At 37.9% G+C, this 27,964-nt stretch overlaps 1 protein-coding gene across 1 annotated transcript in view; it reads left to right on the forward strand.

The window, feature by feature from the left end:
- The window catches only part of LRIG3 (leucine rich repeats and immunoglobulin like domains 3), a 44,182-nt gene extending 18,605 nt beyond the window's left edge, over window positions 1-25,577 (forward strand). Inside the window, exons 4-19 of the mRNA XM_063075545.1 lie at window positions 7,862-7,993; window positions 8,541-8,684; window positions 9,710-9,853; window positions 10,165-10,308; window positions 10,846-10,989; window positions 11,885-11,965; window positions 12,801-12,872; window positions 15,118-15,189; window positions 15,673-15,836; window positions 17,948-18,268; window positions 19,402-19,683; window positions 20,560-21,012; window positions 21,776-21,934; window positions 23,546-23,689; window positions 23,788-24,063; window positions 25,292-25,577. Coding sequence (XP_062931615.1) covers window positions 7,862-7,993; window positions 8,541-8,684; window positions 9,710-9,853; window positions 10,165-10,308; window positions 10,846-10,989; window positions 11,885-11,965; window positions 12,801-12,872; window positions 15,118-15,189; window positions 15,673-15,836; window positions 17,948-18,268; window positions 19,402-19,683; window positions 20,560-21,012; window positions 21,776-21,934; window positions 23,546-23,689; window positions 23,788-24,063; window positions 25,292-25,536 — 2,977 coding nt within the window. The 3' untranslated portion in view covers window positions 25,537-25,577. The remainder of the gene's footprint in view (window positions 1-7,861; window positions 7,994-8,540; window positions 8,685-9,709; window positions 9,854-10,164; window positions 10,309-10,845; window positions 10,990-11,884; window positions 11,966-12,800; window positions 12,873-15,117; window positions 15,190-15,672; window positions 15,837-17,947; window positions 18,269-19,401; window positions 19,684-20,559; window positions 21,013-21,775; window positions 21,935-23,545; window positions 23,690-23,787; window positions 24,064-25,291) is intronic.
- The last annotated feature ends 2,387 nt before the right edge of the window (window positions 25,578-27,964 follow it).

The raw sequence follows: 27,964 nt of genomic DNA on the forward strand, positions 1-27,964 counted from the left end.
AGAGACATCTATGGAAATGGAAGAGAGGCAATTATCAAAGATACAAAAAACTTTCCCAGAACTGAGGAGTACACATTTCTAGATTGAAAGGGCCTACTGAGTGCTAGCACAATAAAAAAAGAAAAAAGACCTACAGTAAGGTACATTACTGTGCAATTCCAGATTACCAGGGGTAAAGAGAAACTCTGAGAAGAGGAAAAGAAAGACCATGAAGCAGGCTGCCTATAAAGATTGACATTACTCTTCAGGTGCTCCTTCCAGGAGGCATCAGCATCACCCAGAAACTCGGTAAAAATGTAGATTCTCAGATCCCACCCCACACCCACTGAAACAGGAACCCTGGAGATGTGGTGCTCAACAGCGACCTGTGCCTCAAGAAACCCCTGCCCCCTGATACTGATGTGAGCTGAAGTTTGACAAACACTGGGGTGGAGAATCAGAATGGCCTCTGGCTCTTCCGACTTACATCCATGAGCACCCTGATAGAGTAAAGCAGTGTCTTTAGAATCCTAAGGGAAAGTGATTTCTCACTGTCAATCCTACAAAGACATTTCCAAACATGAGGAAAACAGCCACTTTAATGCATGGTTTCTTGGAAAGCTAATGGAAGAGGTGCCCCAAGAAAATGAGGGAGTGAACCAAGAAGGAGGAAGACGGGGCATCAGGCAGTGGGACTCCAACACAGGAGAGAGGTGAAAGAAATTTCCCAAAAGGGAGGCTGCAGTTTTTCCCTGATGCGGTTGTATGAAGCCTCTGTAACAAATCCGGTCATTTGCAGTGTTTGTCACCCAGATCTAAAGTCGCAGCTCATTAGAGCCAGATCATTCCATTCCATTTCCCTCTGTTTACAGGTGAGAAAATCAAGGTTCACAAAGTATAGTAGATCAAGACACAGAACCAGGAATAGAATAAAAATCTCCTCTTTGGGGAACTGTAGTTTGAAATACTGTGTCAAGGAGATCTTACTTTTAGTAGGTTGATTAAGGTAGAGTATCACAGTGTTATGTTTACTTTTTCTGGCTGCAGCTGTAACGGGCATCCTGTTTTCTGATGTGTATATGCATCTTAAGCAACAGTTGAGATAAATCCTTATGGGCCATTCTATAGCTGATCTAGAGTTCCTGGACCAATCAACATTGTTTGTTTACTTCAGGGTCTTGAATCCATTTATTTAATCCTGAATTGTGGGAAACCAAAGATGGATTAGAGGTTCTCTCCACCCACAAGTAAATCACAAGCTAGTGGGGAGACCTAAACTTACAACCAACTTAAGAGAGGTCAGGCATGTGGAAATGGCTGTGGAAGGCCTCTACCTCAAGAGAGGTAGGGAAAATTTTTTAATTTTACTGAATTAAAATAAAGTTAATTTTTATTCTACATAAATTATTTCAGATTAAAGTAATTTCTCAGTAAGTATCTTATTTATCATCCTGTTGTCTTCTAAGATTTGCTTTTAAAGTTTGGTTTACATAAAGGACTAAATTGAATTTATTCTTAGGGATCAAAGAAAGATTGTTTTGTATATGGTGTGAGTGGATTTTTGACCCCTATTTCTTTTTTCGTTTTTAACTTGTGTTGTAACTGGCATGTGAATAGGGCCTGGATTATTGTAAGACCTCTGTATTAAAATATTGTGGCCATCTTTATCATGTTTGTGATCCAAAAGATAATTATATTTTATGTTGACCTGGCTTTTAGCTGAAAGAACTGACTTTTTTCCTCTTACACCATGGCTAATGTGCTGGGTAGTATCATTAATTCTTAATCAAGAATCTGTGTTCTTCCAAAAGTTTCCTTAGTTGGCTTTATTCTTTGATGCCACCATACCAGTGGACCTGTCTAAACATGTGTTCTTTTAATGAAACTTCTTAATTATCTTTTTAGAAAAGAGATGAGCCGAGGCAGTTTATTTTTATAAACTGGAGAGGTTCTTTGCTTGCCAAATCTCTCTGTTAAAAGATGCCAGATATTGTGAAGTGTTAGTTATTCTAGCCATGGTAGTTTTTATTCTAACCTAGGACGCTTTTTGGGGGAAGGTGGGGAAAAAGTGAGGGTTATTGTTAGAAATATAAGTAAACTTTAATATGTTTGCAAAATGTAGTGTTTTCTTTACCAATTTGTAATTCCTTTATAAATGGAGTTAAGCTGGTTGCTTGCAAGTTATATATAGAAATTATTTCCTTGGGGTTAGGCCGTCTATACCAGTCAGTAGATTTAATATGCTTGCTCGATGGTTGGTTGTTTGGAACGACCACGGATTCAGCAATTTGTTAGTTGCAGTAACTGAATTGGACTTAAGGGCTGTGGTTAGAGTGATGCATTCTAAGAAAAGAGGGCATTGCAAACATATAGAAAATGGTTTCAAATTAAATTTTAGTGCACACACCCTATCTAAAAGGAAAATGCTGTATGCACATACTTTCTCTAAATAGCCAAGATTGCATGTCTTTACACATTACAGCTGCAAAGCCTTAAGCCGCCTGTTATCTTGTGCAATAGGTAGGAGACACTTGAAACTACTGACAGATATTTCTTATTCTTCAAGAAGCTACCATTTGATTGGTTTAGGAATTCCGGTGTGAAAAAACCTGATATTCTGGTTCCTCACTAACAAAGAATATTTCACTCTGTGGGTCTCCTTTCAGCCTGTGGAGATAAACCAACACCATTTATATCCAGTGCATGAAGGTTCTTTTGAGACACTTGTGCTTTCTGGAGATCACAATAGGTCAAAAAGTAGATCTAGTCATCATCACAACAGTGTTTATATCACTAACCTCATAAGTTATGTTTTACGGTTATTAATTTAGTCCAGGGTTACCTTCAGGGCAAATGTTCAGAGTATCAGAGCAAAGGAGTGTATTTCTTATTTATGAGAATGACACACTTATTCATTTTTCTTAGTGATTACAGACACATTGAAATGCTGGTATTTGGGCTGTTCTGGTCAGTAACATCTCAATTGTGAACAAGAAAGGACCCTAGTTGACACCCCATGCCATAGAAGGCCTTCCTTATCAGAAACACAAAACACAGCAGTAACGGATAGGGTGAATGGGAACTCCAGCAGAGCTGAACTGGGTCCCGGTGGCCAGAGGCTGCAGAGCTGGAAACCTGAGCCTGTATGTCCAGGGAGGAGAGGAACACAGCATATACCCTGGAAACCAGGGGAAGAGAGGCAATTCCCCATCAGAGTGGCATCCAGCAGACCCTTGCCATCAGGCCAGCGTACCATCACCTGTACTCTGCATCAGATTAGAAGCATCCTTAGTGGGGCTCCTGCTTGTGGTCTTGCTTGTCCGCACCCAGTCTCTCTACCCGCTCCTGCCAGCGCAGCCATTCTAAGATGCACACGTGATCTTGTCACCACACCATTTTAAATCCTCTAGCCCCCTCCTCACAGATGAGATAAAGGCCAAGTGCCTAACGTGGCTTCCAGGGCCCCACTTGATTTGCTCTCATCTCCCAGCTGCCTCACTCTTGAACATCACGTTTCTCCAGCCTCCACCTATGAACTCTCACTCCAGCCACTAAGGCATTCTTTCATTCCCTCAAAGGGGAGAAGCCTTGCTTTCCTCTCACCTGCCTGACTGAGGCTTCTCTGTGCTTTCTACTAACACTGCCCTCTCCCTTTCTTATCAGAGCACTTATCACACTGTTGACCTCTCCCATGTGCCTGCTGTTCTCCCTGCTAGACTTTGAGCTCTGTGAGATCAAGGTTCATATCCACCTTGTTACTGGTTAGATCTCTCACATTCTCAGAGTAAATCTCTTCAGATGAAAACTGGAAGCCATATTTGCCTCTGCATTTTGAAGGTATTTGGCAAAGTTGGCTGAAAGGTGAAACTGGCAACAAAAATGAAATCATTATTTGGACCTGAGAGGCCAAGGCTGAAATACCTGGGACTTCTGTTTTAACTGTGGCCTGAAGTCTGAGGGAACCGTCTGTGTTTCTGACCAAACAAGCCCCCAGGTCTGTTTGTCCACAGGGACTAATTATACTTCACCTCAGCAGCGATTTGACCATGGAACTGCCTGTACTATCAACAAACATAGAAGACCAAAATACTCCTAGTCTCTAAGATGTATTTGCATGAAGCTGAAATACTTTCCAATACTTACAATACCATATTGTGATTTTTGAACAATGGAGAGATGGCATTTGCACATTAATTTCAGTAATGGAAAAAGGTATTCACACACTTCTGTTTTTGTTCAAGCATTGCACATTTCCTGCCAAAAATATTAACTGCAATGTTTTTTAATACGTTAATCAATCTGGGCATTTATTTGGAGAAAAATTAAAGCTCGAGTAGAATTGAATCTTTGTCTTCTACAAGTGGCTATTTGTGACCCAGTCCATGAAATGTGTTTATTTTGAGGGCTTTTAAATGATAAAGATTTTAAATCTAGTTTTCACTGTAGTTGTCTCCTTTTTTTATCCCTCTTTCATGAAATAAAGCAAGTTGTGTTTTGTTTCTTGCTCTAAACTGCTACATGTCAAGTGGTTATTTTCCAGTTAGTCTGAGAGCTAATAAGAAACTGGTATTTAGATTTAATTCTGTTCCATTAGGACAGATTTAAATTTTTGTGATACTGGGACTGTTATCCTGGCAGTTGTGAGGGATTTTTGTGCTAGGAAGCAGCACTGACAAAGACAGCACTGTGCACACTCCATCTATAACTGAGCACTTTCACACTGCCGTTTAGGAGGTGTGCAGCTCAGGAAATTGCTGGCTTTGGCTGGGGCATACTTTTACTGCAAGGAAAATTTTATTCGTCACTCAAGTAATTGGCAGTTTTAATACCTTGTTCATAATTACCTTATAAACAAACGAATATATAAACCAAAGATTGTATGGTCTGTTATCTGACTTGTAGCCTTATTTGACCGACATGATAAACACCTGTGGGCCTCCCGCTCCCTCCCCTCAAAAACTAATTTGCTCCATTTATTGCAAAAATCTATAGTTGAGTGTTTTATTTTGGTTGTTGTTAAATATAAGTGTAGCTCTACTAGCCCCAGACAGCCTGGAGGCCAAAACCAGATGCAGAGTTTGAAGGGAGATAGTGGCTAGGGACAGGGGAGGGGGTGGAGAGAGGGTACTTGGGTACTTCAGGGTTGCTCCACTGTTTGTGGGAGGACATCCTGGTAATGCAAACATTTGGGTTATGTATTTAAAAGAAAATTTTTGTCTCCTAAAGTGTGGTTTTGTTTAACCCACCCACCCTGACCTTAAGGCCCTGTGGCTTGTCTCTTGGACTGAATTCATCTCCGGGACCTAGAAATTGACTAATTATCTCACTTACATTAGCCTATACCTCACAGCTAGATCAAGGAGTTTATACACTGCTGAATCCAGATGTGGGAAATGGTCAAAATCAGAGGTCATGGCTGACTTGACTCTAAACAAATCTGTAAGACTTTATGGGAATCTGAAGGGCTTGATATTCATGACTTGTACATAGGACTGCTGAGTCTTTTTTTTTTTTTTTTAACTTTACTATTATCACAGAGTTTGCTCTTAAGATATATATTGTCTTCACTTGTTATCTTGTATAGGACTATTTTTTTTAATGAAATTAGATTTTCTGATGACGTGGATTTTAAAGATCAAAAAGACAATTGCCACCCCCCCACCCCACCCCTGCACCCATCCTTTAAGAATATCACAGAGAGGGTTTTAACCATATTTTGAGAAGTTTTGTTAGTTTGTTGTTTAAATATAAAATGCCCATTTTCTCCGCTTATTTTTTTTTCTTGTGGGGAAAGCAACACCGGCCATTCGCACATATTCAGGAAGCTGGCCTTCTAGCTCTGGTGGATGTCTAGCACATGCAAACCCCAGGGCCTCCTCTTACCTATGTAGGGTACAGGCACAGATTTGGAGGGGCCCTGTTATGGGCCATTCTCAGTGCGGCCATGATGATGGCTCAGTGATCCAGTATGGATTCCCACATCAGTTTGAAACCAGAAGTTCAGCATTTTTGCAAGGTGGGAAGCAGCAGATTTTTCTGGAGGTACATCTCCATGTAAGAAGTTAATTGCCAAAATATCTTTCATACTTTATATTCTATGAAACAGGCCTTCAGGCCTGCTTTGAGACCAGTCCGTACTTATTCTGTGAGGTGGCTCAAGAGTGCTTGGACTTGCTAAGTGAAAAGCTCTAGTTTTCTGATTTTAAAATCCTATATAATATCTATACCAGAGAAATTTTGTTATGATTAAATGACGTAATATATGAAAAGTGCTTACTTAGCGTGAGGATTGGCACCTAATATGTGCTCAACATTATTAGATTCCGTACACATTTCAGGACAGAGGGATAGAGACATATCCCTGCTTCTAAGAAACTTGCAGCATGGCAGAGAAGACCAGCAGTGTAAGTGCTATGTCAGAAAGCAGCATAAGATTTTGAGAAAATACATGAGAGGGCACATCTAACTCAGGAACATTCTGTGAAGGTGAGAGACCTGTGAGTTATGATAATGCAGAAGAGTTTAATAAATTCAAGGCACTATAGAAATGCAGTTATTGGTAAGAAAGATACACATATGATGTATATGTTCTAAGTTGTCTTGTTAAGTGAAGATTAACTACAGGCTATATGTAGAAACACCAGCATGTGACTTGTATAACATACAGAGTTCTGCTTAGAACATTCCAACTATTTCATTGTACCTTGGGTCCTAGAGAAAAGATTTTTCTATGATTTGTAGGTAGACTTGTTATCCTCCTAGTCTTTTTACCTTGACATGTTTTTTTCTCCTGTCATATGATGGTCTAAAAAGACCACGTTGCTTAACCTAATATGACAATTAGGGTGGCTTGCACATCTCTTTGATTCCTGTTTTATAACAAAATTGTCATATAGTGCTGAATTTCCACTTGGGAGCTGTTCTATTGATGACCTTTTAGGATCTTTGACTTGACCTCTTATTTTTCTGTTTTGTTTTGTTTTTTCATTTACAGTCCAATATAACACTCATTAATGGAACTTTCCATGATGGTAGAAATGTGTATGTGTGTTGTCCCTTTTGATAGTTACCAAGCACTTGTGGCTATTGAGCACTTGAAATGTGGCTACTGTGACTAAGGAACTACATTTTAACATTTAATTTTAATTAACTTAAATTCGAAGAGCCACATATAGCTTAGTGGCTACTGTATTGGATATTGTGATCTTAGTGTCAAAACATGTTTTAATCTAATAACACCTAGGGATTATTTAGACTGGTGTGCTCTTATATAATACTTTTATAATATTTATAATATTGAAAGGCCTGGAGCATATCCACTGATATTGAAGACTATGGCAGTGCATCAGAACTTGCTATTTCGTAAAGAAAAAGGGATCTCTCTCTAGCTTGGCTCTAAAAAAGCCCCAATCTGATGAGTATTTCAAGTTCATTGGCACCTTTAATGTGAGCACTTTTCAAGGGAACAATTAGAAATAGATTGGGAATCAAGAAGAAAGAGTAGGGAGTCAACTCATCAGTGCCTGGTATGTCAGCTCGGTGCTGGGCATTCCACAGACAGTTTAATAAAATGCAAAGGAAGAACAACTAAAAGTAGCATAAAGAAAAATCAGACTGTGTTTTTAAGAGCATAGCATTTAGATAGCCACAGCTGCGAAGCAGTACCCTAGATTTATATAGGAATGTTTTTCATATATTCTAATATCATGATTTATGATTTAATTGATGAATTAAAGTGGCCATAGTATTGCTGAATAGCTTTTTAAAGTACTGTTTAATCAGTTTTCCATATTTCTGAAGAACTAGTTAGGAATAGAAAATATTTTTGTCTTTTTGGATTGTTGTATCATTAATCCTTATTTATGCTATCTTTTAATTCCAGGGCTGGGAACAGGATTGTTGAAATATTACCTGAACCTCTGAAACAGTTTCAATCCCTTGAAACTTTGGACCTGAGCAGTAACAATATTTCAGAGCTTAAAACTGCATTTCCACCCCTACAACTCAAATATCTGTAAGTGAAGTTTTCTTTAATAAAAATTTTCATCTGTAATGAAAATATCATGTTATAATGGGGAAAAAAAGCTTTGAAGATGTAACAAACTACCTGTTGTACTGCTGATAGATCAAAAATGTAATTTTCTGATTGATTTGAAATTTGCTGTAAACATGATTAACTGCAATCTTACTTTTATTCTTACACTTTTGGATTGCAAAAAAAAGGCATTCTTTGTTGGAAAAATTGTATATGTAAAAAGTGCTTCTTTTAAAAAATATAATCAAAATTTAGCCAATGCTGTATTTTATTGATAAAAGAATTTTGTAAAAAAGTGGACAAGTATCCATAACAGATTTTTGTAACCTTCAGTATTCCAGTCACTCTTTCCCCAGCAATATGTGTGAATCTTAACCAACATGTGTTCATAAGGACCTAAACAGTAATATGTGAAGTGTGTGTTGATGGTTAGGTTCTCTGGAGATTCTTTATGATACAGCGGTGGCATGCACTTTAACTTCCCAGAGAAATCAGAAAGAGAAGCTCATCTTCAAACTTTTAACAGGTATATCAACAGCAACCGAGTCACATCAATGGAACCTGGATATTTTGACAATTTGGCCAATACCCTCCTGGTATTGAAGCTGAATAGGAACCGAATCTCGGCTCTCCCACCCAAAATGTTTAAACTGCCCCAACTGCAACACCTGTAAGTAAAATGTCCCTTCAGAGATTGTTTCTTCTCCTCCAAACCCTTGGTATCTGTCCCCTAAAATACATGATGTCGCTAAAGAGTTTGAGGCAAAGATGTGGCCACCTTTCCTTTGAGAGCCAGAGTTGTAGAGTCTTCAAATTGGAAAGAGCCTTAAATGTCACCTAGTGCCAGCTGCTGCCAGACAAGACATGTTAGATTGCTACCGAAAGAAAGAGTGAACAGTGTAATTATTGAACGACCTGCTTACAAAGGTGTCATTGTGGCACTGAAGAAATCATGGGGACTCTGAACAGCTGTGGTTTATGAGAATAATACTGACACCTCCAGGAGGCTCCGACAGCTTAAGTGGCTGTAAAGCACTGTCTTGTTAATAATGGCAGAATGATCTGTGAATGGTCTCCTGCAATAGTGGTTCTCAGCCTTGGCTGCACATTACAAACATTTGGGGAGCTTTAAAAAAATCCCAGGGCCCCGCCCACACCCTAGACCAATTACGTTAGAATCTCTGAGGGTAAGATTCAGGCTTCAGTAATTTTTTAAACTTCCCAGTTGGTTCCAGTGTACAACCAAGATTGTGAACTACTACTGCCTTAAAGAAAGAAACCTGAAAAGAATCATGAAAAATAGTGACCAACTTTATTAGCAGACTGAACAGGATAAATTTGACAGGCCTGCTTCTGAATATACCTCATGTTTTAGTGTAATGCTTGACATTCTCTTTCTGGATGTTTTAAAAACAAATACTAATGTGTTTTTTTCTATACTGAGTAGAGAACAGCTTAGAAATTAAAGTGCAGTATACTTTCAATTTTTTTATTCTAAAAATACATCATACATTTCAAAAGGAAATTCACTCACTGCTAGTAAATTGAAACTCTTCTGAATAAAAATGTTTAGAAATTTAAAATATTCTGTGTAATTTAACACCGGTTTAATTATACTGTAGTAATGACACATTTTATTACTACCTCCAGAATTTGTCATATAAGCTAACTCTTTAATTCTAATATCCAATGTAGTGAACTGAACCGAAACAAGATTAAGAATATAGATGGACTCACGTTCCAAGGGCTTGGTGCTCTGAAGTCCCTGAAAATGCAAAGAAATGGAGTCACAAAACTTATGGATGGAGCTTTTTGGGGGCTTAGCAACATGGAAATCTTGTAAGTGTGGGTTCTCACAGTTCCGCCTCAGGTACTATGATCACAGAGTGCTCAGTGACCTGCGCTAACCTCTTACGATTCACAATCTTATTTATAATTTAGTATTCAGTTTGGTTTCAGGTAATGTCATTGAGAACTTATAAGCGCATAAATCTGTAAGCACGTACATTGTTTTTGCTGATGCCCTTACATAACAAAATGTAAACATCTAGTAACAATAGGAATATGTAGTAGGTTGTAATCATATGTCCCCTTTAAAAAGACTAGATAATGAACTTCGAACCTGCTTTTGATTCTTATTGTAAATGTAGGCAGCTGGACCATAACAACTTAACAGAGATTACCAAAGGCTGGCTTTACGGCTTGCTGATGCTGCAGGAACTTCATCTCAGCCAAAATGCCATCAACAGGATCAGCCCTGATGCCTGGGAGTTCTGCCAGAGACTCAGTGAGCTGTGAGTTGCCTTTTATTCCCTTCAGGTTTGAGAGCAGGGATCATGCCAGAGCATGAGCTTCTTACCACTGATCTGTGAAATTTTCACAACAAAGTTTCCAAGGTGACAGCTTTTTTCACATGCAACCTGGTCATATTTTTGTTGTGATAAGTTGAAGCCAACTCTGCTGTTTCAGTTCTGTGGCACGTTGGTGAAAGTAATGATGATTATTTTCATGTATTTTTTTAATTACCGAGATTGGAAATAATGTTTTCCTGGGTGTTATTAAGGCAGAATTTTATTTTGAGTTTTTAATTTTTTTTTTTTTTTGGTTTTTTGTTTCTTTTTGCTTGTGGGTACAGGATTGAACCCCAGATGTTGGTGTTATCAGCACCACACTCTAACCAACTGAGCTCAGCAAGGCAGCCAGCAAGGCAGAATTTTAAAATAAGGGTTATTGTACTTACATATATTACCTGTCTTTTGGAAAGCAAATCACTGCGTTGACTTGAAAAATGAAAGCTATTACTTGTTTTTTTATTTCTTTTTTCTGTACAGGGACCTAACTTTCAATCACTTATCGAGGTTAGATGATTCAAGCTTCCTTGGCCTAAGCTTACTAAATACACTGCACATTGGGAACAACAAAGTCAGCTATATTGCTGATTGTGCCTTCCGGGGGCTTTCCAGTTTAAAGACTTTGTAAGTTACACATTTTGCTCTTGGTACATGAACCTAATTGGTTCCTAAATGTGCCCTATTTTCTCCAAGCAGATTTCCTTTGTTGTCAAGGAAATGTGTACAGCCTCAAAAGTAGTGTCTTAATCTTTCCCAGATCAGTTTGATTAAAATGGATCCATTTCATCCATATGTGTTTCTTAAAGGGATTAAGAAGGACAGTGATCAGATTGTTTTGGTGATTACAGTTAGACTTCTCGGGGTCTCCAGGAAGTTGGTAACTACTTAATAGGAAAACAATATTAAATCCACTAATTTTTATTTATAAAATACAGATTGAAAATTACCCAGAGCAAAAAGATATACAAAGGCAGCAAAGGAAGATGCCTGTTTATCATGCCATTTATGTCTACGACCTGATCTCTGTCTTAAAAGAAAGAAGAAAGAGTTGAATTAATTGACCTTTGAAAAATCTCTCAAATGTTAATTCAATGTTGTGCAATAGGCTTTTGATTTCTGCACTGTCAGAAATTTTTGCTCCGTTCATTATTTGAAATATTACGTAATTGAAAGACATTCTGTATGCTTTGGCGAACTCCTGCTTGTGTGGTTGGAACAGTGGTTTTAACGTTTAATGTATTTTTCAGACTTTCAAATCTTTCAGAATTTAGTCATCTTGGTAGAGGAATTAATAGGGCCAGCGTTAACTGTCCTGATTAGTGTCCAAAACTTAAAATATTGTTGGGGGAGGAGGACAGGGTATAAAAGATAAGTTGGAGAGATAAGGGTTTTCTATTATTTTGAAAGGGGTGGAGATGATATGGGGAGTTACAAGGAATTTGTTACTAATTATATGCCACTTGGGTGGTGATCTTAGGTTTCTGAACATATCTCTAAAAATAATGCTTTTTTAAATTAGGGATCTGAAGAACAATGAAATTTCCTGGACTATTGAAGACATGAATGGTGCTTTCTCAGGGCTTGACAAACTGAGGAGGCTGTGAGTAGGATTGGTTTACTCTTTAACTTAAAAATTTTGTCTTCATTGTACATGTTCAAGGAATTCATATGCTATCTAACGTAAGTGAATCATTACACAGTATATACATGTATCGAAACACACACTGTACTCCACAAATATGTACAATTAAATTTTTTAAAAAATTAATTGAAATCAATTTTACAAATTAACATTGTAAAGGGATTAGAAATAGGTGCTTAATCTGGTTGCGACTTTTGGTCACTTCCCCAAAAGAGTGCTATTATATACAATGTGTATTAATTAGCTTTTCTTCCAATGTGTATTAATTAGCTTTTCTTTATATTTAGCTATAAAACGGTCTTGCAGATGGCCAGATTATATGTCATAAAGCCAGTTTTTAAACTGAGTTCCAAATAGCCCTAAACTCCTGTGGATGATGAAGATACCACAGAGAAACAGGGGAAGGAGAAAACCTCCACTATTATCTGATTTGTTTATTAGAGTTCTGAGACAATTTCCTTAGAGTTTCTACCTATTTATAAAAGTTCTACCTATTTCTTAAAGTTTCTACCTATTTCTAAAAAGACTTTGGAAAACAGTGCTTTAACTATCAGAGTACCATTGAGCATCTGTTTTTGTCTGACTCTCTGCTGAATGCTTTAAAAACCATGCTGGACTATACTATTGAAATAGATGGCATGGATACATTTTCACAAAATATATTATTTGATTGAAGGAAATAGAATTGTTCACAAACTATTTTAAAAAGCAGTTTTTTAAATGAGATTTTCACCCCCAAAATGGCTTTTTAAAAACTGTTCCAATGTAATTTTTTTTTTTTTTTTTTTTCCAGAACACTTCAAGGAAACCGGATTCGATCTATTACCAAAAAAGCCTTCACGGGTTTGGATGCTTTAGAACATCTGTGAGTAGCTGGAATTTAGTTATCCTAATGGGAGTCTAAGATGGTTATCTATTTATATGTCATGAAAGAAAACAAACTAGAATGTAATTTTGTTGGCTTCCTCCCAGTACCATAAAATATATTTACATATATTATCTATCTCTCTATTCCTCTGCCTACCTACCTTCTTACCTACCTATTTATCTACCTATCTGTTTATATGGGAACATACAGATGTATGTTTACCTTTGCACTTTAGTACAGTGCTATACTTTATTATTGGGTTTTCTTTTAGTCGTTTTTCTCACACAGCGATATATTAAATTTAAAAGAAACCTACCGCATATTGTGCATCCACTACTTGTCTGGCATTTTGCCATGTATTCATATATATTGTCTCACTTAATCCTTACAAGAATACTGTTCAATTGCTATTATTATCTTTATTTTTAAGTTAAGCAGAGGTTCTAAGGGTTCATTATCCCATTGAACAGTTAAGTTGACTCGGATTTTAAAGATCAAAAAAGACAATTCCCCACAGTCCTTAAGTGTGACATAAGGAAGGTTTTAACACTACTTCGAGAATTTTTGTTAGTTTGTTTTTGATGTAGTTTAATTAGAAAATGTTGAACCCACTTTCCTCCCTTATTGTTCTCTTTCTTGTTTTCTTTTGTTACTGATCCATCAGTTAGCAACTAGCTGAAGCAGGACTCAGCCAGGGCTACCTCGGCTTTCGCGGTGTCCCCGCGTCATACTAGCCCTCACCTGCACAATCTCTGCTCCCACTCTGTCACTACTGGTACAGACTTCTCAAAGGACACGCAGGGGCTCGGGAAATTTCAGCCACTAGGAGAGGAAAGCTGGCTAACCTGCTCTTGACAGGAGTCAAAACCTGTGTGAGCACCATGTTTTGACTAACTGAACCCACCAGTTGTGTATAACCATGGGAATATGTTTTACCCTTGTACAGTAAAAGTACAAAGTAATCTGTAATATGTGTCTACTCTATTAAAAAGTGCTTGCCACCAGAAGTTTTAATATCCATTAACTCAGACAAAAGAAGTTACAATTTAGAACATACATTTGGTTCGTATTCTCATTTGTGCTATGTATCGAGAGTGAACATTTAGCTGTTGTCTATAAAGCAAGACCTTGTTGTCGTCTTCCGACTGTACCAGTTAGTTTGAGGGAGATTTGGATTGCCAGCTGTACTAACCGTGCAGCAGTTCGGATCGGAGTAGAATGATTGCAAAGCTGAGTTTTGGAAGGGCGGACCAGTTTTGCTGTACTTATTGAAAAAGATTATTTTCAAAGGAAAACTAGCCAAAAAGGATTTGTCATCTGGCCCATTCCATTTCTGGGAAAGTGGAATTAGTGGATCAGTAGAGTATTAACCTCTGCTTCAATTTTCTCAAAGCTTCTTTGACTCTCCCAGCCTGTTTCTCTACCCATGTCTGGTACCTTCATTCTTTGTCTTCTGTTGCTACTTGTCTCATTCAGAATCCCTTTTGTATGCTCTGACCCTTGTAAAGAAAAACAGAGTAGTAATCATCGTGGTGAATACTTTAATTCAGACTGCTTGTAAATGCAAGTTAAAAATAAAATCAGTCTAGAATATTCCCTTATTTTATAAAAGTACCTGAAGTGTGTGTTTGTTTTAACAAGTACATCTTGTCTCAACACCTTACTGCCTTTATGTTAGTGAATTGTGTTTGGCAGAATTAGGCTAGTGGTTAGAACCACAGGTTATGGAATTTTTGAAAATAATTGATTCAACTGTTACCTTCCCCTTTTGTGCTGAGCTAAGTAGTAATACCATCATCTTTTGGGTTGCCATAGAAATAAATGCAATAATATGTATAAATCACTTAACACAGTGCATATCATAGCAAGTGTTCTATAAATGATGTTTTTTAAAAGCATAATTATGAGGGATTTTATTTGTATATTTAAAACTTACTAATTTGAATAATGAGAAATACGATAAAAAACATAGCAGAACAACTTGGGTCCTTATGAGTCAAATAAACCTGTGAGTGGTGTGGTAAAGTGAACTTCTGTCATCATAACAGAACCTGTCTCTGATACAAATATCCTCATCCTTCAACCCAAATTTTATAATGGATTCTTCTGAAATTGCCCCATTTAGGCATTTCAACATGTAGCGTATTTGGTGAATGGGGTGGGCAGTGTGGGCCCAAATTTTGTCTGCAAGCACAAACTGACTGTAGTTTGCTCTGATGTGTATGATTTGGTTGTTTTTTAGAGATCTGAGTGACAACGCGATCATGTCTTTACAAGGCAATGCGTTTTCACAAATGAAGAAACTTCAACAATTGTAAGTTTTTCTTTTCCTTTCAAGAGTTTCAAATAAATCATAGAGGGGAAGACCGTCCTATGGTGTGGCATCCTAGACTACATGTCTATAAAAGGTGTCTAGCACATTCCTAACATCACTTCATTTTCGTACCAGAAAACAAAGCGATTTGCTTATTTGTTCTCTGTGTTGAAATGAGGAGTTTCTTTTTCTTTCGGTTTTGAATTCGCAGCTAAAATTTGTGGGACAGTTCCTAAATGCAGTAGCCATTTTTCAGTACAGTTGAAATATCAGCACCTCCGTCTCGGTAGGACAATAAAAACAACAACAGAATCATGCAAGGTACAGTTCTTGCATTTTAAGATGGGCTATAGAATATTTATTACATGGGGTGTGTGCATTTGGTTTCCACATTCATTCTTTGTTAATATTCACTTGAGTTTAGTTTACTTGTAGAAATCTGCATTTCATATAGGACAAATTGAATGTAATTACTTTCCTCAGGCATTTAAATACATCAAGCCTTTTGTGCGATTGCCAACTAAAGTGGCTCCCACAGTGGGTGGCGGAAAACAACTTTCAGAGCTTTGTAAATGCCAGTTGTGCCCATCCTCAGCTGCTGAAAGGAAGAAGTATTTTTGCTGTTAGCCCAGAGGGCTTTGTGTGTGGTGAGTGTACATATTGCCCTTGCCTTCTATTCATTCTTTTTTTCTTCTCATTTATCCAAATAATGGTTTCGAATAGATGTATGTCCTTTTAATAAAGCTTTTATTTCTGCTGAGGCAGACAAAAATGGATCTGTAGTTTGCTGATTAATTTTACAGATGGGAAAGAAAGTTTTCTAAAATTTCTTCATCTTTGTTTTGGTCTCAGGGTGGTTTGGTGGAAAGTAAATGAAAATGGATCTTGGGAGAATTGAAGGACATACCCAGTCTCTCCTTAACTTAAATTCCCTAAATTTTACTCCCTGCATCCATGAAATGGGGACACTGTTATCTGCTCTTCCCAACTCTGGGGCTTATTGAGAAAATTATTAGCTAATGAATTATGGGCTGCTAAAAAATTAACTATAGATGGGTAAAGCATTACAAGTAACAGAAAATTTGAACTTACTGTAAACAATTTTAAGTCCTATTGTTTTAGCATCCAAGAATCTTAGTATGAGAAATCTGCTTACCCAAAGTTCACATTGCTAGTTAGTAGCACATCTTGATTTATAAAAAGAAGAAAAAAAAGCTTTCATCCTTGGTGCAGTTTTCTGTCTACTGTGCTACACTGCTGTTTACTGTGAGCTTCCATGGAGACCTTTGTAAAAATAAATGTGTGTATAAAACATGAAATCAAAATTTGCTTAAATTTAAGCATGTGTAATATCTTATCATAAGATATTACAGAACCTTACTTTATGTTGGCATTTAAAAATTTATTTAAAACCACTTTGTCTACAGTACATCATTTTTAGGTTGCAGCATTAAACAGTGCCAACAGTTTCTGGAAATAAAACCTCTGATGTAGCTTTTGGATCTGAATAAGCTTTTGGCTTTTGTCTATAGGCCTGAGCTGTTCCTTTCCCATGGTCCTTATTTCACGGTTCCCTTGTCCTAAGACATGAACTCCCTATTACTTTGAGAGAGACAGAGAGAGATATCTATATACATATGGTTCCCCCCCCATAGATTTTTCACTCCCTCCATTGTGAATCTGAACATGGATTTATCAGATGAGAACTTCAGAATAATCATACAGAAGAAGAAACCATCTTTATTACAACATGTAGGCATGGCATTGAAAATTAGTAGCATTGGAGTTATTGGAGCATCCCCAAAACCCATTCACACACATAGAAGTTATTTTTGCAGAGCACCCAAATGATACACTTTGGTTAGATCTAAGATGTTTCCTCCTGGGTTTTGACCATCTCTGAAAAACTGAAGTTCAAAAAGGTAACTTTTCCTAAAAGTAAAAGAGAACTAAAAATAAATGTTTAGAATGAGAGAGTTGCTTAGCTCTTAATTATAGAATAACTTTGACAGCATAGCACAGCCACATGATTGATTGGCTGCTCAAAACTCCAGGCCAAAGCCAGTCCCTCACAGATAGTTTTGGAAGACGTTTTTTCTTTCACTACAGTATTTTTTTTCTTTTTTCTCTACATAAATTACTGCTTTTTAATATTGGTTCTTTTTTTTTTTGGTAAATGGGGTGTTAATTGTCTTTAGTGATATCATCATGATCAGTGTTCAGTTTCTTAATTTTGCTGCTCCTTATTTGTGGAGACCATGAGAAAAATGGCAGTTCCTGATAGTAGCACTCAAAAGTAATTTATGAGCCTGGAAGTTTCTTAACTCCTTTCTTCTTGGGTTTGGGTTGTTTTTTGGCAGCTGGCTGGTATGGGGATTCAAGCCCTTGACCTTCGTGTTATAACACCACACTCTAACCAACTGAGCTGTCTGGCCAGCCCTTCTTCTTGGATTTATACAAAGCATAAGTAGTCTGGAATAAACTTGGCTTTTCTTATAGTTCCAGAATAACAGTCTCCTCTCAGATAATAATAATTGACAAATAGGTCTCAGTCTCTATTTGAAGTGAACGAATTCCTTATAAACACTCTCCCAGGGTATCATTTCAACACTGGGACTGCTGGTCCATCTGTGAAACATGCCCAGAGGGTAAAACCTAAGCCACTTTTTGTTTTGCATTTCTTGATGTCCAGCTTTGAGCAGCATTTGGACCTTTGAGCCTTAACAATGTTTTGTTTCCTCCTCTCTATTTTGAGCAGATGATTTTCCCAAACCCCAGATCACAGTTCAGCCAGAAACACAGTCAGCAATAAAAGGCTCCAATTTGAGTTTTATCTGCTCAGCTGCCAGCAGCAGTGATTCCCCAATGACTTTTGCTTGGAAAAAAGACAATGAACTACTGCACGATGCTGAAATGGAAAATTATGCACACCTCCGTGCCCAGGGTGGCGAGGTGATGGAGTATACCACTATTCTTCGGCTGCGCAACGTGGCATTTGCCAGTGAAGGGAAATACCAGTGTGTCATCTCCAATCACTTTGGTTCATCTTACTCTGTCAAAGCCAAGCTTACAGTAAATAGTACGTGATCTGACTTTTTCTTTCACATTTAAAGACAATTTTTAGAAACAGAAAGGCTTGGGTTTCAACCTCTGTCTGTCATTCCTAATCCTATCTTTTCCTCTCATAGTTCCCCACCTAACTTTTCCTTTCCCCACCTCTTACCTGACAAAATCAATATTCTGGGTTATTTTATAGGAATTACTGTTTTGAAGACACTTGACTCAGCATGGTGGGTAATACAAGATGAACCAGACGTGTTTTGCTCTTTGGGAGTTCACAATGTACTATTCTGATGTCAGAGTCCATGAGGTATAGTGTTAAAGCACACAGCCTTTAATTCACAGATCTAGGTGTGAATTCTGCCACTTCTGCTTATGCTGTGTGACTCTCAGCAAGTTACTTAACATCTCTGTGCTTCTATTTCCATGTCTGTCTATTTGGGATAACAGTACTTACCTTATGGAGATAGTATGATCATTGAATAAAATAATGTATGCAAAGGACTTATCAAAATGCCTGGAATGCAGGTAGTGCTCAATGAATGCAATAAATGTTAGCTACTCTTAATAAAAGTGTATCATCCTTTGCTTTGTGTGGCAGGAATATAATTTTACAATAGGCTCCTTGCCTCTTTTTCATTTAATCTTTCATATCTGCCATGGTAGAAGATTTTGAATATGATTTACTAATGTATTCATTCAGCAAATGATTGCTGAGGCTCATAGAACAATTCTGAAATTAAATTTTAGGACAAAACACATATCTAAAGTCATAGAATGTTAGAGCCACTGGGAGAGACTTTCAAAAAAATAGATGAAGTGAGTGGTCAGGGTATCAAGAGATTAATTGATTTGTTCAAGATCTCACAGTTAATTATTGAGGAAACTAAAAAGTGCCTGGGAAATAGCAGAACGACCTTCAGTCTAAGGATCAGATGACCTGTGTTTCATCCTGACTCCATCATTTCTGTATCTCAGTAACCTTGAGCAAGTCATTTAATCTCCTCATGTCAACTTTAGTTTCCTTGTCTTGAAATTGGAAATAACCTGTCTTACCTATGTCAGGGACATTTGTAAGTATTAGAAAAAGGAATTCAAGTGAACCTCTCAAACTCCATTCCACGAATGGCTGCATTGTTATTCTGGTTTCAGTGCTTCCCTCGTTCACGAAGACCCCCATGGACCTCACCATCCGTGCTGGGGCCATGGCGCGCTTGGAGTGTGCTGCTGTGGGACACCCGGCCCCGCAGATAGCCTGGCAGAAGGATGGGGGCACAGACTTCCCAGCCGCAAGGGAGAGACGCATGCATGTGATGCCTGAGGATGATGTGTTCTTTATCGTGGACGTCAAAATAGAGGACATCGGGGTGTATAGCTGCACAGCCCAAAACAGTGCAGGGAGTATTTCTGCAAATGCAACACTGACTGTTCTAGGTGAGTATTTTAGGATTCTGTAGTATAAATCTGTCTCGAAGATACTAGCTCACCCAAAGGCCCTAAGCGCCAGAAGCAAAGGGTAAGAGATGAAGATCCTCAGGGCACTGCCCTTTCCTAGAAAGAACAGATGGCATCTTGCAAGCTTAGAAGTTGGGGAGTACATAACATTCTCAAGTCGATGGCCAGTGAGGTGAAACTGCCCCTTCGCTCCAAAGAGAGGGGAAAAGTAAAAGCTGTCATGCTTTCCTTTTTTGCAGGGATCACCCTCCAGTACTCTGCCCATCGTGCAGTCTCTACAGACAGTCTTAATGCTATAAAGAACATATCAAAAATAAATGTATGAATAAATTGGGAAGAACCTACTCTCTTTTCTTGGTCTTACCATACCACTCTGGCAATCAGTTCTCTTTCATCTTTTACCTGAACAAATGCTTTTTAAAAATGTGAACATGTTTATCATTTATGTATCTTTGAGAGAGTGGCCTTAAAAAGTTTACTTTAAACCTTTAGCATTCTCATTTTTTTCTAAATCCATCAATGCACTCATATACTTGAAATTATTTTTATACTTACTATTTTTTAAAAAAAGTGTTTGTCCTCCTCCTCTGCCCCCCCTCCCCACCAATTTCCCAACCTTGGCAAGAGTAAGGGAGGTTAAGATAAAAATAGTAAGTATCCTTAACTGCAGTTATGAGTAAATGACAGCGGAATAGTGAAATTTCAAATGTTGTATATGCTCTTAAAGAAGCATGTTCAGTAAGTTGTGGGAGAATAAAATTTTAGGTTGCAATTTAAATAAATTCAAGTGCTAGGTCTTATGATGAAGAAACAGAATTTCATTTAGGAAATTAAAAACATAACTTGTCATTTTAGAAACGCCATCATTTTTGCGGCCTCTGTTAGACCGAACTGTAACCAAGGGGGAAACGGCCGTCCTACAGTGCATCGCTGGAGGTAGCCCTCCCCCAAGACTGAACTGGACCAAAGATGACAGCCCTCTGGTGGTCACCGAGAGGCACTTTTTTGCAGCAGGCAACCAGCTGCTGATTATTGTGGACTCGGATGTCAGTGATGCTGGGAAATACACGTGTGAGATGTCTAACACCCTTGGCACTGAGAGAGGCAACGTGCGCCTCAGTGTGATCCCCACGCCTACCTGCGACTCCCCTCAGATGACCGCCCCGTCGTTAGACGATGACGGATGGGCCACAGTGGGCGTCGTGATCATAGCCGTGGTTTGCTGTGTGGTGGGCACATCGCTCGTGTGGGTGGTCATCATATACCACACAAGGCGGAGGAACGAAGATTGCAGCATTACCAACACAGGTGTGTAAACAGAAGCTTGGCACAGGTCGCGGGAATCGTGTGTGTTTGTGGTTCCGCAGTCATTTTCTTCTAGAGAGTGTGTCTCGCAGTCTGTATCCCATCTCAGAAGGGTGCAGAAATTCGGTCGGCTATAAATAACACTCTGGCCCCACTTAAAACTGTTTAAGATGAATACTTTTTGTGAAAACCTCATCAGAACATCTTCCTGGCTGTGAGATAAAAATCTAAATCATGGAGTCAAACAGACTCCTTCACAAGATGATGATGGAGTACAAGGAATAGCCCTTCCGTTGGGAGGTTTATTCTCTGCAGCAGTTAGGTTTTCTCACGTGCACATGTGTGTATGTGTGCGCGTGCATCTAGGTGAGATTTTAGTTATCAGTGGGAGAGGAGCTGTGACTTGATTAATGGATGCAAAGTCAAGTATTGATGAATAATATTAAGCAGGGAATATGGCCAAATCAAGCTTAATTCAACCCCATGAAAATTCTTAAGACTTTATCTTTTTAAACATTTGCTGTTTTTGAAATTTGGGAGGTGCATCCAGCAAGTGATAAAGTAGAAAATGAGCTTATACTTCCCACAGCAGCAAAGCCGTAATTTCATCTTTGCTGAATTCTGCACAATCAAAATGGTTTTACCAAAGTAAATCTTCCCTTATTTGATTTGTACAGAAACCAAAACACTCTATACCATTCATCGTGGAAGGCTGTGGGACATTACAGTCGTTCTGGGTTAATAGAATGCTGTTGTTTGATTACAGATGAGACCAACTTGCCAGCAGATATCCCTAGTTATTTGTCATCTCAGGGAACATTAGCCGACAGACAGGATGGGTACGTCTCCTCAGAAAGTGGAAGCCACCACCAGTTCGTCACATCCTCAGGTGGTGGATTTTTCTTACCACAACATGACAGTAGTGGTAAGTGTGTAAAATGGACATGGGCTGTAGTTGTTTTAAAATTTTATGGTGGAAGGCCCAGATACAAAATTAATTTTCATAAGAAATTGATACATGGATATTTAAGACCTGGTCTAAGATCCCTAGGAAAGCTGAAATTATATAGTTTTATACCTTTCTCTAAAATGCAAGAAAAAATCTTTGTTCCTGACTATAAAAGAAGACCAGCAGGTTAAATAAAATTTAATTCCTCCATCGTCTGTAATATTTCCTTTACATTATCAATGTTCTTTGGCTGTGAATGTTCTCCTTATTTAAATGACATTAACTTGTTTCATGCATGGTCTTAAAAGTCAGATGATTTAAGTCATTCTATTAGAGAAGTCTAATTCTGATCCTTGCTGTAAATGCTGTATGGTTTTGAGAATAATGATGGAGGTGGCATAATGCAGGAGCACAGGCCTCGTTCCACTACTCAGTCCCTGTGTTCCGTTCAACAGGTGCAGAACTTCCCAATTAGGTTGTTGTGAAAATGAAAGGAGATGAAATGGAAATGGAAAAGTACGTGGTACTTGGCACCTATTAAGGGCTCAGCGAGTAGAAGCTATCGTTGTTTGCAAATATTTGACTACCTTTTCTCACAAGCATTTATTGAGTATTTGCTCTGTGTCAGACTTTATAGTTGGGAGGGGGGCATATTTTTCAGTTTCACGGTTGAGTCATTGATGAGACAAAATAATAATTAGGAATTGTGTGACAAGGTGTAGTGATCGAGGGCATAGAGTTAGAAGAGGAGATCTGAGCATAAAAGTGCATATCGTGGTTAGACCTTTTGGTGGCAAAGAGCAGAGACGCAAGCTCATTCACATATAATGGGGTTAATGGAAAAGACACTTAGGAAAACCTGAAGGGACAGAACTGGAGTACAGTAGTGCCAAATCCTCTGGATGCTGGGGCCCAAGATGGGTCTGCTCCCAGAGCAGCTCTGAAAGCCACCAGTGTTACTGAGTCACATTCTGCGTGTCTACTCCTTCAGACCATCAGCCACCCTCTGACCGCCCAGTTTCTGCTTCTCAGGCATGTGTGGCCTATCGTAACATCTCTAGCCCTGACGATAATCGCTTGTTGTGTACACTGCTGACTGGCATATCATTTCTGTTTAGTCCAGATACCCACAAGATGATTTTTTTTGGCTGAGCTCATTCATTTTAAGCTGCATACTAAGAGGTCATTGGTCAAATGCCAAACCCTGGTTCTTGCCATCCATGCCTTTTTTGTGGGGAAGGGAGCAGTGCTGATGGTACATGGTTCAAACCATGGCTGCTTTGGCTGCAGGACTCATGCATCGATCATTTTCCCTTAGAAACCAGGAGGGGCCAGCAACAAGGTCGACACACCAAACACAATGCACAGTGGTTGATCAAGTCCTCTTTTAATGAACTGTTACAAATTTACTTATCAATACATTAAAAAAAAAAAAAAACCCTACTATAAATTTTTGCAGTTTTTTTCTTCCATATGATGTTTGAGCAAAACTTTCATCTATAAATAAGGAAAATGCCAAAATTGGAGAAAATTTTGAACGGCACTTGAATAAAACTGGTTTTATTGACCAAGATTTCTATTTTAAAGGGACCTACCATATTGACAACAGCAGTGAAGCAGAAGTGGAAGCTGCCACAGATCCATTCCTCTGTCCCTTTTTGGGATCCTCTGGCCCTGTGTATTTGAAGGGGAATGTGTATGGCTCAGATCCTTTTGAAGCCTGTCATACAGGTGTGTGGGTTTCCTGCCTGAGTACTGTTCTTTTTCTAGAGAGACTTCTAGAAGTGCTAATTGTTATCTCTTTCTGATATTGTCCCCATGTTTAAAAGGTTGCAGTCCTGACCTGAGAACAGCTTTAATGGACCATTGTGAGCCCAGTTACATAAAGAAAAAGGAGTGCTACCCGTGTTCTCATCCTGCAGAAGAGTCCTGTGAACGGAGCTTCGGTAGTATAGGATGGCCTTTGCATGTGAGGAAGCTAATTAACACTAGTTACTCTCAAAATGAAGGAGCTGGAATGAAAAATTTGTGTCTAAACAAGTCCTCTTTAGATTTTAGTACAAGTCCAGAGCCAGCATCAGTTGCTTCAAGTAATTCTTTCATGGGTAAGTTTATTAAATTATTAGGTACCTTGTCTCAGGACCCATTCTCCAAGTTGGTGCAGGGGTGAGAGCCTTAAATGTCAGCCTGGTGAGAAATATTTTTTTCATGATGCTACCGTGACATCCTATTAGTATTAATGTTTCTAAAAGCAGAGTGGGGATTTTACTTGGTGATCTGTTTAATCTGTAACTAAGCCGTAGGAGTTTTCTGGGTAACACTGTGTGTGGCATCGCCTAGAAGACAGGAGTTTGGGGAGTGACTTAGGAGCTCAGCTTGTCAGCCATGTGGAAAAAGTGGTTTTGGGCCACCACAGCCTTTGGGGTGGAGTTGTACTCTGCATGCTTGTGGTTTGGTATGTCTGGTGGCTTCTAACTGAACCCGCAGTAGAAGGGTGGAAAACAGCGTCCTACCTAGCAACTGCTAGTCAGACAAGCTGGACTACCTTAGGCAAAGGCAACCATTGGAGCCTCAGAGCCCAAGTTGGTGTTAGATGCTGGCTGGCACCAAGACTTGATTGTGGGTTTTTTGGTCTAGTGCATGGGGACAATGGGATGGAAGAATTGAGATCATCTTTTCACTGAATGGAGAGAGATGGGAAAGTGAGCCACAACTTGCCTTGTTTAAAAAGAATATGTAGAATTTTAAAATAATTTACCCAGCTTTTAAGAAATTTTATGTTTTGTTATGGTATAGCTGTTTATATTCCTTTTTGAAAAAATGAGAATTATATGTTTTGTATGACTGAGGCAAGAATTTGAGTCAATCGAATACTATTTTGCTACAATTAATGAAGAAAGGACAAGACATAAGGAGGATTTGGAAATAAACTTTCTATAGTCAGGCACAATTAACTTGTATGTTACTATCCAAATGCCCTCCATGGAGAAATGTGGGCTCTAAAGTACTGAAGCTAGGATTTGGATGAACTTGTACTGGGGAACTTCAGGAACTTCATTTGCAATGATTGAGATTAGTAGTGGTCATGAGAAGTGATAGAGAATGGATGCATTTATTCAGTGGATATAAATAAGAGGGAGTGCGGATATCTGCCACTCCAGTCTATAAGTAATGTAACACCAGAGTACCGTAATGTGGAGTTGTAGAAAATGCTTATTCATGGTCAGAGGGTAAGATGCTTCTTCATTTGAAATGTATCTTGTTGATATACATGCTGGCAATGGGACCTGTGTGCTCAAAGGGTTTTTGGTTTTTTTTTTTTTTTCCTTTTAGGTACATTTGGAAAACCTCTCAGGAGACCTCACCTAGATGCCTTCTCAAGCTTTGGACAGACATCAGATTGTCAGCCAAGAGCCTTTCACTTGAAAGCTCATTCTTCCCAGGACTTGGACTCTGAGTCAGAGGAAGATGGGAAAGAAAGGACAGATTTTCAGGAAGAAAATCACATTTGTACCTATAAACAGGCCTTAGAAAACTACAGGACTCCAAATTTTCAGTCTTATAACTTGGACACATAGACTGAATGGGACCAAAGAAAAGCTTTAACATACTACCTCAAGTGGACTTTTATTTAAAAGAGAGAATCCTATGTTTTTAAATGGAGTTATGAATTTTAAAAGGATAAAGTGCATTATTTATACAGATGAACCAAAATTACAAAAAGTTATAAAAATTTTATACTGGGAGTAACTTTCATATAAGAACCTTTTAAAACTATTTTATAACTGTTTTATGTAAAAATAAAAAGTATCTTATGTAAATTAATGGCATAAATCCATGACTATTTTATGTATTTTTATAATGCCAGATTTCTTTTTATTGAAAATGAGTACTAAAGCATTTCTAATAATAATATCTGTCTTGTACCTTTTTTTAAATAGAGGTCACTTCATTTTATCTTGCACATTATATTTAATAAAGTGTGTCATTTTGATGCCAAGCCCCATTTATACAGTAACAATTTTTATCGTTTTCAACACATTTTAGTCTTAATTAGTTCACATTATCATGTCTCAAATTGGTGAAAATTATATTTAGCCCTTTAAAATACAAGCAAAAATGACCATCCTGGCTACCTCCTAGGATTGTTGTAGTACAGATTCAGATCAGATTGGTCTATATGAAAGCACATTGTAAACAAGAAGGATCTCCAAAGATATGAGTACGTTAATTTATTTCTAACTCTGCAAACAAACAAACAAAAATCTGTTGTTACACTCTGGTGTAATATAGTACGACAACCATTGCTTTAAATCACTGTTCAGTCCATGTTTCCTTAATTATAAGAATGCCTTATGTGGTCTAATGCCTTTTGTTTATCCGAATGTTTTCACATTTGCCATCCCTTTTGTTATAATAAGAGAGTGGTTTATTGCACATTTCTATAGCTAAAATGGCTATAACAGAGGTGAATTTTCATCCACTGTTTCAGGTTATAGTGGGATACTGGTAGAATTTTATTATGTTCTTATTGATTTTCTGCTGGATGAGCAGTCCACACATAAATGATATTTCTGAGCTGTTCTGCAGCATTCCTTAATAATTAACAAAATATTTTCCTAATTTGGTCATCACAACTGTACTTGTATCAAATCTGTTACTTCAACACAAAAATACTTGTTTAAACAGTATTAGGTGAAAATATCCTCACATGACTGGTATGTATATGAGAACATAGAAAATGAATATGATCGTATTTCAAAATGAGGTGACATGGTATGAAGTAATTGAATGCAACAAACCTATTAAGTTTAATAATTCAGGAGATAAAATTGTTTTTTTCCTTTAGTAAATCCTTGTTCATATGTGGTGTTTAAAGTGAAACTCTCTTGCCCAAGATAAATTAAATAGGCATGAGAGGAGTTAATATAGTACATTAAGCTTTAAAATCTCCTAACCTTTGAAGGTATGAATTTATGCCATTGTCAAGTCTTTGAACTAAATTGAAAGCAGCTATTATTAGAAAAGCAGATTGTTCTTGGAAGATATGTTGGGGGTAAAGTTTTCCTGCTTAGTAAGTTTAGAGCTTTGTCATTTGTGAGCCAGAACACTGGAACCTAGACTGCAGTTGATTTTCCTCCTTTAATTTAGACACCACAGTCCCAGACAGGAAGTTGATCCTTCTTTGGGCCACCAGTGACTAAGTACAGAGAAGTAATTTCATATGCTTTGGCTTCATCATATTGCCAGATCTTCAAAATCTTGTTGTTAATTTGTCTTCACTATTGCCAGATGCAATGCAAACATCGATAGGGGACTTTTTCAATTATTAAGAACTTCTTTTATAACAGACTTAATGTTTACAGACTTAAGCACAAAGGTTTAAATCATTAACACCTGAAATTCAAAAACTAGATTCACTCTACATCAATATGATTTTACTCTTTTACCCCGCTTATGTGCTGAAACTTGTGGATTAAATCTAATCTTAACTATCTGAAGAAAGAAAGGGAACTTGATTTCTCTTTGACATTTGCAGGAAAAGAATCTTTATGATTTTGAGACCCCGTATTGAACTAACAAAATGAATCTAGTAGGTATAAAGTTATCCTAAAATAATATAGATTTAAGGAACGAAAGCCAAATGTATAGTGTCAGATTGCTTGGCGCAGTTATGAAGAGGAATGCTTAAAAATTTCGGTTTAATCTTATGCTTTCTGATATGAGACCAATTGAGGTACAATATATCTTCATGATATTCACACAATGTTTGTGTTGTTTTTATCTTAATTCCACAATTAACACTAATAATCAGATGGTTACTGTGTATAATCTTATCTGTTGTTTAAGATATTGGAGAAGAAATATTTCTTAATTATGGCAACAAGTATAAAAATTAAGTATCTGTGGAATATATACATTTTATTTTCACAGCCTTCCTACAGAAAGAAACCAAAAGTTATCACTCAGAACAGAGCCAATCATACTAGTTTTAAAGATTGATAG

Source organism: Cynocephalus volans, chromosome 12, assembly GCF_027409185.1.
Source record: "Cynocephalus volans isolate mCynVol1 chromosome 12, mCynVol1.pri, whole genome shotgun sequence".
Classification (NCBI taxonomy): Eukaryota; Metazoa; Chordata; class Mammalia; order Dermoptera; family Cynocephalidae; genus Cynocephalus; species Cynocephalus volans.